Raw genomic sequence first — 13,570 nt, forward strand, 5'->3', positions numbered from 1 at the left:
TTTTGATACAATTTTCCTCCAGAAGACTTAACATTTCTCACTGTAGGGGTTAAATCTGCTTGTAAAACTTACTTGCATGCTAAATCCTCAAGTTATATCAGTGGCTGCTTTTCAAATACAGCAGGTTTTAGGCATAAATTATAATAGACCTTCAGTCATACAAGCCTGTGATCCCATCAACTCACTGGCTATGTCCTTCTGAGTACATAAATCCCAGGGCTCATCAAAATTGAAGACAAGACTCCTGGTAGCTATGGTGGGCAACTAGTTGTCCAAATGGGTGGTGGAGTAAAAAACCATGGTAGTGAATACTGGACTTGGTATCTGGTATTCCTTTTTATTATTCTGATGGTTAACAAATGGTGTAGCCATCTACTCAAGCTGGGGAAAAAAAAATCCATTTGGGAGACCAGCAGTACAGCTGGAATAACAAATAGCAGGAGTGAATTGGCAAATTGAATGGTGTATGAACTGATCCTGAAACTTCACTCACCAGGTATCCAATGAATCGCGCAAAATAAGCTTGTGACTATTCCAAGTCCTTCATAAGGGGCGATATTGTAGCTCTGTTTTTTTGTCCTTTAGTTGCCCTAGGGTTATTTGTCCCAGGCTTTGGGAATGCTGCTGCACGGATCCGGGTGCAGGGCTGTGTGTGCACACCGTACGTGTGACCTGGTGTCTTGGGGAGGACTGCACGCTGCTCATCTTCACGTGAAACTGTTTTTCAAATTCCTATTTCGTTATCAGCTTCCAAAGCAGCAATGCTGTGCATAAACATCCAACCAGCGCAGCCTGGATTATAAGTATCGGGATGACAGTGTTATATCTGTAATATTGGTTTCTGTCTGACTGGCTTAGAACAAGAAATAAGCAGGTGCTCTTTGATTACTTGAAAACAATAAAGCAAACATTTGGTTTGCTAAACAAATGGCTTTAGATGCTTACAATCCATCTGTGTTCAGCTGCCTAACACCCCCACACAAAACGGGAACTGAAGGATTGTATTTATGTGTCAGGGCCTTGCAAGCAAGTTTAAAAATGAAAAAACCTCTTTGCCAGGATTTAGTCATTCTAAACTAATGCAAATAAATTAGTGCTGGGGTCTATAGACCTGGTAGCATCATCACACAAGGGCAATGGCATTCTGATAAAGTACTGGGAGCTTGTGCTCTCAGAGCACGTAGAACTGATTTTTAAATATATGTTGGATTAATTTTTTCTTCAACCCTTCAATTTGATGCTGTGAGCACAGCTGGCTTTTTTTTGTTGTTGTTTTCTTTTTACTGTCTTGTATAGTTTCCCTTTTTACTGGCTTGTATAGTTTCCCTTGTCTAACAGGACTGAATTGTGAGGTTACCATTCAATCTGAATAGTCTATGGTTATAATGGTTGATTCAGAGAAAGTTACAGTGTCTCCAAAACGTACTTTATTCTAAATTATTCATTTATAGAGGCAACCTTAAACCCAAGATGTGATGCAAAAATGTCTTCTTTTTTTTTTTTAAAAAAAGAAAACAATCAGTTTACTAAACAATAAGTACTCCAAAATGTTATTGGGCTGTGATATGTTTGAGGTCTCTCTGATGTCCTCTGCCTTTGACTTTTACAAAGAGTAGCCAGTCTTCATATATTTCTAATGGAAAACCAGCTAATTTGTCCTGATGTCACACTCACAAATATTAATAACCGAATTGCCATTGTCCGATCACAACTCTAAGTACTACTGTGACTCAAGCACTGGCAAAGTAGATGGTGACTGAGGAATAATGTAAGTAGCAGGAAATTACTGAGAAATACTTCTGGTTGAGGATATTCTCAGCAGGCAGCTGGACCATCATATTTGATAGACCTTTACCTGTTTTCCATGAATTTGTCTAAACTCTTTAGAACTCCTCTATGCTTTCCCTTTCACAGTATGCCATGTCAAGAAGTTCCAGAATTTAAATAGATATGATGTAGCTTTTGTATTTTCTATTGTTAGCTTAAAAACTACTGCCTGGTAATTTTATTTCCCCCTTTTGAACAGTGAGTAACAAAGAATAATCATAACTTTTATGATTTTAGAGATACCTATTTACATGTCCATTAGTTGTTTCTTTTTTTGGATTACGGGGTCCCTGTCAGTACTCAAAAATAATCTTTTCACTGGTCTTAAAGTTCTCCTGCAAACAATCACTATATATATGTATATTTATATTGCCAAGCCATTATCATAATGGCCGTGCAGCTACTGGCAAATTATGAGCTGACAAAAAAAAATATGGGAGGTGATAAATGTAACATAGGCGATATCTATAACAATAGAGATCGATATATAAAAGACAGTTTCTAATATAGCGCTCTGTTCTTTGTGGTAATACGTTACTTTCTAGCCCTTGAAGAAGAAACCTTCAGTACTAAAGAAAGAACTGCCATTTTAAAAAATGTTCTAATACGGTTTATATGCATAAGATTTCAGTGAAGTTTAATTTCAAAGGAAATGAGATATGTCACCAGCAAACCCCTCCCCAAACAGATGCTGTTTAAATTTGTTCAAGGATCCATTTTTAATTAAGTTTAATTCATAATAATTTCCCTTAAATATGCACTTATTTTCAGAAATAAGGATTTTGTGTTAACAGAATAGTTGCATTCACTTTGGAGGTGGAGTTCTTTCTGAGAGAGCTCCGAATCCAGGCTTTAGGTGAAGATTCAGAATTGATTATCCAACCTTGAGTAGCAATAGTTGTCTTATTGTACAGAGAAAGTTACAAAAAGGGCCCAGACCCAGCCACTTTGGCAGTGATAAATGTGAGGAAGAAGTGAAACCTGAAAAGGATGTGATATTTTGTCTCTGGCCCAGGTTGGTACAGGGAGTGGAGAGGGTATTTTCTGGGAGATGATGTTTAACTTCAGAAATACTTAGCTTCATTGAAGGTGATAACTTATGACAAACAGTTATAAACATGTAATCGTAAAATTACTTGACATTTCATGTTTCTCTGGACAGAGAGGAGCCATGGTAGAGATGTTGGGTGACTACAGAGGGACACACAGCTAAAGAAAGAGGAGGAGCTATTTGGCTGAAGGACAGATGATTCATTATAGTAAGCATTTATGAGATGTTAAAGGGAGTTGGAGGGTGAAGGAAGGAGTCGTAGGATTTTTTTAAGGGATTGTTGCCTTTAGGTTTCTGTGGTTGAAAACCCGCCATTGCATTCACACTGTCAGCCTCAGTTGATATGCAAGTGGAAACTGATAAATATTTTGCCCCATTTCCTGGGTAACAGCACTTCCTTCTCTTTACCATTGCTTTGGTACTGTTTTGGGGTGTGGGTTGTTAGTAAATTTGGGGGTCTCATTTGTATTTTTTAGGTTTATTCTTGATTTATTGGAGGGTATGTTAGCGGAGTATCTTTATTCTGTTTAATTAGTTGCCAAGCCTTTTCCCGAAACATTTAGTCTCTGTAGGTGGCTTTGTTATGTTGCTGTTGATCAAAGGAATAACTGGTAGTCATATGTAGATAATTGAGGTGGGGTTTAATGCTAGTATTTCGATGGTTTGTGAGCTTTCAACTGGATTTTTAGGGTCTAGAATTACCTTGATCATTGGGTGGTACATTGTTCTTGATGGCCAGCTGGGGTTTATTTCTGGCCCGTTTGTGTATTAGGGCTCAGCGACAGTTCAGGGTGTGTTCTTGTGGAACTGTTTGTGAAAATAAGGTAGCCGTGTAATAAAGTAAATCAGTGGGATGGGTGAGTTGTGGCAGATTCTGGTGCTTTTCATGATTAAACTAATGAAGAGGTAGAAAGCAGCACATGGAAAGCCTGTTTGGATTCGTGTCACTGTGGTTCTGGGTTACAGGAGATGGTAGGTTTGAGAGTACTGGGAGGACTGCGCAGAGGATTGTATGTTTTGAGTTTTCTTTGGATTAAGGTTTAGGTAGCAGTAATGTTTTTGCTAGTATTTTGGTCATGATGAAGTATGAAGTTGTTGAAGGTATTTTTGAAAACTCTTTATGTTTTCTAGCACTTTTTTTTTCCTAGTTAGGCTATGAGTAATGCAGTTATAGGGGTACTGTATCTTTAAGGAAAGTATGAGTTGGAATGCTAATTGTGGAACGCTTATGGTTATATAAGGAGATGTGTTGTTGTATGTCAGAAGTAGGTTGAAGATTTTTAGAAAAGGAAGATGACAGAATAGCTGAATATATAATTACATACAAGAAAAAAACCCTCTTGGCCACATCTTTGGGGGTTAAACTGGGGGAGTTTGAGGTAATAAAAGAAGTAAAAAAGACAGCAAACCCACCTTTTTAGTGGTTGTTTTGCTGAAATAAGGTGTTGGCAGTTTTCTACTAAAAAAGGTACTTTAGTAAAGGAAATTCAGCTCTGGAGGCTGGAGAGAAAGTTTTAAATCTTCTTCTTCTGAAGAAGACAGTGAGAAGATAATGAGTCTTAACTTTTTGGTTTATATTTACCAACGTTATCTATAATCTACTAGAATGCTTTTGGATTAGTGTTTAACTTCTTATTTTCTAGAATCCCGGGGGAAAAAAAAGAAGAAATAGGGTGAAGTATAATAACAAGGTCAGTTGGCTGACAATGGTGAGTGAGTATTCAACCAGTCAGTCCCCCACTGAGCTTGGAGAAGTAGTTCTGCTACTGAGAGTTGAGGAGGATTTGTAAGTGGGGCTGAGATGCTGCTTGTTGCTTGCATGTATGGACCATTGGGGATTAGTAATAAAACTAGGATGAAAAAGAATAAGGTTCCACAGTTCTGGAAGAATGTATGGGATAGCAGATAAAAAAAGCATCATTATGGTTTGATATGGCTTGGAGAGGGGACTATGTTTTTTGCAGGGGTAAAGTTTTATGGGTCCCCTGGGAGGTTGTATGAGGATAGGGTAAAGGTTAATAAGGCAAGGATAATGAAGAGAAAGCCAAGGGTGCCGTTGCAGAAATAGTAATGGTGGGTTGGATTTTTACCAGATTTTGGATTATTTCAAAATAATTCAAATAATGCTGGAATTACATGGAGACAAACTAGATCTAGTAGACTATCACCTGCAATGATAAATGGTGGGAGGGATTGGAAGATGGAGTGAGCGAGCATGGCATTATCAACTAAGAACCCACCTCTCATTCATTGCACTAAGAGTGCCAATATAGGGGATTGGTGAGGAGACTAGGGCTAACTGTGGCTTTGCAAAACGGTAATTATAAGGTGTCATTTATGGAGGTGACAGATGTGAGCAATAACAGAGAGGCTACTCTGATCTCCCAGGTTTCTTCATAGAGTTAGGAAACATAATAAAGATTTTGGCTGATATAGAGAAAAAATGCAAACGAAGAAGGGAGCACCATTTGCATGGAGGTTACAGCAAATGTAGGCTAGAGAGGAGAGAGCTAATGAGCTATACTGTTAGCAGTATAGCATATAGCAAGGATTAACTCTATAAAGATTGAGCGATAAGACAAATACCAAGAAATAGGCAAAAATTTCTCCAGTCAGAGATAGGGGTAGTTTCAAGATCAACAGAGGACTTCTTTATTTTTACAAAGAAATGCTTTTTCCGGATGTTGGTGGGCACTAAGGTTTCTGTGGTGCCTTCTGTGTTCCTACAGTGGTGCCTTTTTAGATGACAAGTCTTTGTTGTAATCCTACTATAAACTAATACGATTAATATTAGCAGCTGCTAATATGAAGCAGCTGCTGAGTCCTTACTCTTATGATAGAGTGCCTGACTTGGCAGCAGTGTCAGTTATTGGGTGCTGGTTAATTCAAAGCCATAAAGGTGTTTTTAATCCTATTTTTGATTTATTTGAGACATGACAGTGGTATTGGTTAATTATGTTTTATAGAGGGCACATCTCCTCTTGAAATGTGAGGGGTCTGACATCTCTTGATCCATGCAATCTGTTTTGCTGTATAATTGCCAGTTAGGAAGGTGATTGAAGGGAAGATGTGATAGATGTGGTACAGAAGCTCACAGGCTTTCAGCTCACCCCTTGGCTTACTGCAAAAATCTCCATTGCATTGTTTGTCTCTCGCATCGCCTGCTTTCTCCCACCAGCTCACACTGGGTGTTTCAGGTGCTCCAGAGATGCCCCTCTCATTACTGGCTCTCTACAGAGCAATGGCTCATCTACTGACCATCATTAATTGCTGTACAGTCAGTTTCTTTTCCTGTCCAGAGACTTATCTTGGGTCATTCTCTTAACACATGAAGACCTACAGGTATTTTCAAAAGAATGGAAGCTATCACTATGAATTAGGCACTCAGTCTTGAAAATCCCATAAGGTAGTCCATGCAACAGGTTGTTTCCCTGTCAAAAGAATATAGCACTGAGATTTGCTTGTTGCTGCTGGAATTTCTTTCCCCTACCTATTGACAACCTATTTCCTAAATATGTTGCTCCATTTAGCTCTATATACTTACTTAGTTGATTGAATTTATGACTCTGTAAATCATAACTATTGTGTTAGAACTGAAGATTATAAATAGAAAAATGAAATGGAAAAAGAACGAGTCCTCCCTCTTATCTAGGATATTTCTTTTCTAAGCTATAAGAAAATACTGGCAGAGTTTATAGATTTCTGGATTTAAATCTTTGTGTGAAAGAATTAAGGTAGATTTGTACATTAGCTTTTATAACAAACATAAATCTCTTCAATTTTAGCTCTGTTGATCTAAGTATTTGCAAGTATGAAGGTACAAAGATACTTTGAAGAAGAAATATACTAAAAAATAAGTCTCATTTCAGTGAATGGAGTGTACCATCCTTATGTTAGGATGCAACTTAAAAAGATCTTTTGTGCTTTATAAATCACTTTGTTTTCCCAGTCTTAAATCCATCCTTTTTTTACATGGTAAGCTTCTATTAGATTTAATTCATTACAAAAGGATGCCAATTTTTCCACATTTCTGCCCAGTTTGTGGCTCAGGCAGAATGTTTGTGTGTTTCATAATCAGGCTATGGTTTCAGCAGGGATTTATTTCAGTGTTAGGTGTTGTTAGTCCAGGGGTTTTATTGCTATTCAACAAACCAGAAAGCAGCACAACCATTTGAATCAATTATTCATTATAAATTAGTGACATGCATTATCTGCTGTTGTATTAAATCATAAACCCAAACAGAAATATTGAAATCTAGATAAATATTATAAATGTATGATTGAATTATATAGAAATATAGCTATATAGATATATAGCTTCCCATATACTTCAGTTGTGATTTATGTTAATTGATTTTCAAACTCTGAAAGCTACAGTGGGTGCTGTTCTTCTCACTTTCACAGGCAGGTATTAGTGCATGAAAATGTGAAGCAATTTGCTCCAAGCCAGGAACAGTCCAGTCCTGGGGCTGCTGCCATGCAATCTCCTGCCCCTGCTCATGAGACTTCACATTCTCACCATTAAAGAGTGCAAAAGATGGCAACTGCTTTCTTCAGTGCAGTCTATGCTCACTTGGCCATCCTCCTAGATATTTACAGAGATTTTCAGCCGCACAGGGAGCCACTGAAAGATAAACCAGATCTTCCTTTGGGAGCAGTGCTAGGTTAATGTGGACATCCTTCAAAGCTCTCTGTGTGGTGTTGGTTTTATTTTGCACAGGAATATTTACCTTACTGCTTTCAGAATACCTGGGGTTGGGTGGGGGGTGTGGGGATTCAGTGCTTTATCTGACGCAGTGAGATGCCTGCAAGAACAGTCTCTAGGAATACTGGAGACTCCTTTCTGTCGCATGTTTATTGCCAGCTCAGGCTAGTGGTTAGCTGCGCTTGCAGCGGGGGAAGCACAGCTCCCTGAAATCAAAGACTTTCACACCTTTCATCTCTGAGGGGATCTCATGGCTACCCAGGAAAGGAGATCAGGGAACTTCTAGATGAATCAAGAAAAGACGGACCCTTCTGCAGGCATCCGATAAGTCTGAGCTCACGTAGGAAGGAAACTTGACTGATACCCTTGTAAAGGATGCCTTGGAGAGCAACACGTCCTGCAATGCTGAGGCAGTGTAAGCAATAAGCTTATGCAGAGGCACAAAATGTCATTGTTCATTGCTACTCATCTTCATTGTTAATAGATGAAACAGGATCAGGTGGAAATCTACATTGATAGATGCATTAGAAAGGCTTCAGAGAGATATGAATGCCCTGTCTTGCAAACCAGCTGCTATCTGGTGAGCACTGAAGTGCTCGCTCCGGCCAGTGCAGGGGAGGCAGAGCAAGCGCTCAAGCGCTCAAGCCCTTGGGTCTGGAGCTTCCTGAGGCACTGCAACAGGAGTGGACACGTGCTCCAGGGAAGCTCTGAACGAAGGATGCTCTCCTAATTCCACCAAGGCTTTGCTTTAGTTTATGATTTTCTAAAGAACTCTTCCATTGGCATAATTGATGATTAAGACACTGGAGAAGACCTCTTGTCAAGGTAATTGGAAGCAGAGAGGGGATTTATGCCCTTCTCCTCTTCCCCCCATCCCTTCCTGCTATCAGCTGATACAGAGCAATACAAAAGAAGATATCCATCTAACATTGTACTTAACAAAAGCATTACAGGTTGGTCAGGGATAAAACAAAGCGTTACTGAATGAAAGGTTACTTAACACTATGCTATCCCAGGATTAGGAACATCGGGGGAAAATGCATTTTTATTAACAGAATGAAACAGCTTATGCGTATCTGCAAGGAAAATACAGTTGAAGCTCAAAAACATTAGGAAAATTGCTGATGAGATGTTTTGGGGAAAAGTAAATCTAAAAGTTTTCTACAGAAAGACTTCCAAAAGAAACTCATAAAAATGTTCAGGTATGTAACTGCAGAACCGGAAACAAGATCTGGTGACAAAAAGTCTTGTGAAAAGTTTTCAGGAAGTTAGCAACTAGAACTGGTTGGATAACTGCTATTTCAGGTTGCTTTTAATTTTAAGACATGAAACTTCTTTTTAATGAAAAAATAAAAGGCAAGAAATTGGTGTGACATGCTGATAAAATATGCCATCCTAATAAAAGTAGAATGTTTTACGTGAGCTATTTAAACCTCTTGGATTTTAAAAATAAAACATAACAGGAAATTATTTCTAGGTTTAAATTTTGTTTGGTTTTTTTTTTTTTTTTCCTGGAAGGAAATGAACAGTGGTGATAGTGGCATAGGTCTGCAGAGTAACGTGAATCTCCATTTGCATCAAAACTTTCATCATCTGAAAGTTTAGGCCATTTCTACTCTTAACATAGTGATTGACAGTACCGCAGGGAAGTGAATGAACAGAAAAATATATATATTATGCCCTCCATTACTTTCCTCCACATAAGAAAATAAATATGTTTCAGAGTTATGAGAAGTTGCAGAAACTATAAGGAATTGAGATTGAACAATTCCCAGTTAAAGCAACCCATTAGGAACTGCTGAAAGCAGACCACCTATACATTGTTTCTGATGAAGAGGGGAAAAGATATTTTTTCAGTGCTGCAACTGTTCAAAAAAGAGTATTAGAAGCAAAAGATCTATACGACGCCAATAGTTGCAGAGATTTTTTTGGAAAACTGGTTGTCCTGAATTATGGGTGATAAATTTTATTAGGCTTTGCGTATACTTCTTAATGGCTTTAGATACATAATGAAGTGCCCTTTCATGAGTGGTGATGTGGGTACCATGGTGCTACTGCAAGCTAGTGAAATAAAACTTGCTGGAGTGGAGAATAGACCAATGTAAAGCTACTAATGAAACGACCATGTTAACCTAGATGCTTCTCCCCAAGATACGAGATTAAGTCATTTTATTCCTGTGCCCAAAATACTCCTTATAAAACCAAAAAGAAACAAAAAACTGATGAGAGATATTACTATTGCTCTCAACAAGTGCAATATGTAATTTAAACTTCTTAGTTACAGGAGGAGAACATGAGGGATGATTTAGAAAGTGCCCAAGTTCTTCCAGTTATAATCTTCTGGCAGCTTTAGCAATGTCTGGCAGACCTGATGAAACAGAGATGCATTGGATTTTAAGCCTGACAAGGGTGAGCACAATTTGTAAACACTGTCTGCAAGATGTTCAAACCATTGGTATTGCAGAATATGGCCCTGGTTCTGCACTGAAACAGAATCTTTCGTTTCATCCTTGTAAAAGTAGGCAACTCTAAATAATTTCTGAATGTAGGAAATACAGTACAAATAAAAACAGCACCTGGCACTTTCCTGGATAAATGAAAGAATTTAGCATACAGCATGATGGTGGTATTTTCATGACACTGTTTCAGGCAAACAAAGCAGCATAGCTTGCAACTTGTCCAGAAAATAAATGGCAGGGTTGCCAAGAAATGGTTACTATTGCTAGCAATACAAATGATAGACAAACTATTTTCTGTGAGCTCCTAGATTATGGTTGTTAAAATATGAGCTTGATTTAATGTTATATTCATAGTTACTGAAATACAGGGAATTTGGTTCAGGGTGCGGGTGGGAGAAAATATTGTCTCATCATCTCAGAAGTGTCTGCTGGGCCAAGCTAGAAAGCAAATTTTGCTAAGTATTTTTATGCTAACTCACACTGAAATTCTTGCACCAAATTTCTTGACCTCCAGCCCCCAAATTTATGCCATATGCTGGCTTGTGGTTTTGAGGTCTGTTGCTACACTGATGACTTGGAAGGATAATTGACATCAGCAGTTCAGTACTGAGATTCACTATTTTGGTGCTGGTTACGTGTCCCGGTTCATGTGTCACCTTATTCTGTCAAAATAAACAGATCTTTGACAATAGCTGTCCACACTGTGTGATGTGATAGATTATCCTGACAGTGTGTTTTTCAACAGGCAGGCGATATCATGATGTTACATATTTAAGTATGTTTATAAGTTTAGAAGAAGATTCCACCAGTCTTGCAGATGTCAAGAATAAGTCACACTGACATGGCTGGGATAAGAAACCCTCTGAGGCTCGGTCACAATTAATCCTCTTTGTACATTAGATGGTTTTGTGTTTCCTTTGGGATACTCTGAGCTGTGTTTTGAGGTGTAGACTTTCTGCTCAGAGTAGCTATTTGGATACAAATGCATCCCCATATGTTTTTCAGCCATAATGCTGGTATGTGCTGTTGATAGATCTTGGCAGCTGAGTATACAGGTCATAGAACATGTCAGACCTAGCTGAAGAAATAACCCATGTGCAGGTGACAAGGAAATGGGTTTTGAATTAGAAAATTCAACCTACTAGTTAAATTCTTGCAAAATCGATATATTTGCAATATGTAGCTACATATATATAATATACATGGGTATACTGTGTGTATATATATATATATATGGGTATGTATGAGGCCATAAAAAGAAGTATTTTCCAAAATCAGGCCTTTTAAGCACTTGCTGGCAGGGCAGGATTGTTTTCACTACTTTACAACACAGATATCTCTATCTGAGCTAGTTGACTTAAACTCCCTTTATTGTCAATGGAGATTCAGTCAATGTATTCAAGAGTGTATGGCAAGATTCGTCTCATCTTTAAAAAGTCACCTCAAACAGGCTGGATCAGTTTGGCTCTAGAAATGCCTGTTTCTCTTAATTGACTAAAAAAGGAGGTCTCCAGTGATGAGCTCAGTTGTGTTTAAAATTAGACAGGAGGAATCCCAGCCATATTGCTGACTTTGCTGCAGATTGCTGACTAAAATCTTCCATATGCAGTATAAATTTTAGGTCTACTTTCCTGCCATACTGCATGTTGAATAGTTATTTGTGCATGTGTAAAATGAGGCTAACTCACTACTAATTTTAAACAGAAGTTTTAACTGCTTGGGTTCTTTTTTTTATTAAAAAAAAATAATCCTCACTTGATGCATTCAATTCCTGTGAAAGGTGAAAGGCATGATACAGAATTGGGCCTGCTGGCTCTCATTTGGGACCTCAGCTGTGAAGTAAGTATTTAACATGTAATTAGCATCGATTCCTGACCAGTGTCTTATGCTTTGCCAGTTCCTAGCCATCGGTGCTACGTTGGCAATGGCACGGAGTACAGAGGTACGGCAAAGAAGACCGTTTCTGGACACAGCTGCTTGCCTTGGGATTCAGACTTGCTTTACAAAGAGCTTCATGTCGACAGCATTGAGAAGGCTGTACAGCTTGGCTTGGGGCCGTTCTCTTACTGCAGGTGAGAAAAGTTCTTGTTTGCCCTGTATTTGTAAATCAAGAGATGGAGGTATTGTGGAAGGGAGAAAGGCCAGGAATGTCAAAGCAGGTGTTATTCCTGGCTTGGAATAGCTAGACTGACTTAACAGCCTGACACGAGGAGTGTAAGTGTACAGAAGACAAGATCTGATAGATAAGCTAAATCAATAGCTAGGTCTGCCAAGGGAAGCTCAGACACAAAATAATGTTGGAAATTCCAGGTCCTTTTTTTCTGGGATTTTTTTTTTTTCTTTTTTCCCCAAATGAGACCATAGTGCAAAACTTTTGAAATTGTTCATAAATTACTCTCCAAAAAGAGAAGGAAATGCAGTAGCCAAATTGAAATGGTTAACTTTTTATTTCTAATTCTTAAGTTGTGAAGTACGTAACATAAATGAAAATATTTTCAAAAGTGAAAAGTTGTTTGAAAATGAAAAAATCAAAGCACTATATTTCAATAATGTTGAAATGGGATGTCAAATTTCTTTCCTGGATTTCTTCCAAAGGAAAACTATTGCTAAATAAAATTTCACTCTGTCTCAATTTTCATTGAACCACATATCGATAAACTACATTTCTACTGAAGTTTTCTGTTCAGCTATAATGAAAATAGCTTGTGGTATATAGGCTTGTGCTTTCTCCTCAGTCACTTTATGTTCCCCCTGTCTCTGAGACCTTCATGAGGTCAATGGATATCCACAAATAAAAAAAAAGTTTCCATTTAGAGAGAATCCTAGAGATGAGCAAACGTTAGAAATGGCAAACTTCAGATGATGCTCCGTAAATTACTGGTTGATGTCTAGGTTTTGGTTGGGCTTTTTTTTTTGCCTTTTGTTTTTGTTTTTCATGGAAGTTAAACCAGTATTTCAGGCAAATCGGAATGTACTGCACTTCCTAATTTGTTTGATGATAAAAAGCATACATGCATGCTGCAAGTAGCTCTTCTTCTCTATCTAACACAAACTACTAATAAGCAGTTCCTACACCCTCCCTTAACCCAGATCAGCTTGCTTTCCAAGGCTTGGTCCTGATTCAAGCACTTAAGTATGAGATTTATGGTCTCCCAGCACACTATGGCAATTTATTGGGCACATATTTTATGCTTTGATAAAACTTAATCCTTTCGATTAATATAATTTAAGTAAAATATTCATTTGCAGATTGGAAATGCAAAGAACAAAATGGTGTAGGAACTGATGTGTTCATGTTCTGTAAAGCTGAGAAAAAAGCTTTTCAGTTTTTTGTCAGCTTGTTACAATTTCTGGGGATATCTCTGCTCCACTATATAATCCTGCAGATACCTTCTTCAACTAGCCTAATTTAGAAACATTGTTGGCGGAAGATGACTCAACCTGTGTTGCTTCTTCAGTTCTGAGAATTTGAAAGTGCTGTAATCTTTTTCTGAATAGCAGTCAGATTAAAAAGAAAAAAATACTGAA

At 38.1% G+C, this 13,570-nt stretch overlaps 1 protein-coding gene across 4 annotated transcripts in view; it reads left to right on the plus strand.

Annotated features, from left to right (window-relative positions):
• Nucleotides 1–13,570, plus strand: part of HGFAC (HGF activator) — a 51,975-nt gene that overhangs the window by 26,142 nt on the left and 12,263 nt on the right. For all 4 annotated transcript variants that reach the window (XM_075040728.1, XM_075040709.1, XM_075040719.1 and 1 more), the window contains one exon: nucleotides 11,940–12,114. In XM_075040728.1, the coding sequence (XP_074896829.1) occupies nucleotides 11,940–12,114 (175 nt within the window). The remainder of the gene's footprint in view (nucleotides 1–11,939; nucleotides 12,115–13,570) is intronic.

The sequence above is a fragment of the Buteo buteo genome, chromosome 1, assembly GCF_964188355.1.
Source record: "Buteo buteo chromosome 1, bButBut1.hap1.1, whole genome shotgun sequence".
Classification (NCBI taxonomy): Eukaryota; Metazoa; Chordata; class Aves; order Accipitriformes; family Accipitridae; genus Buteo; species Buteo buteo.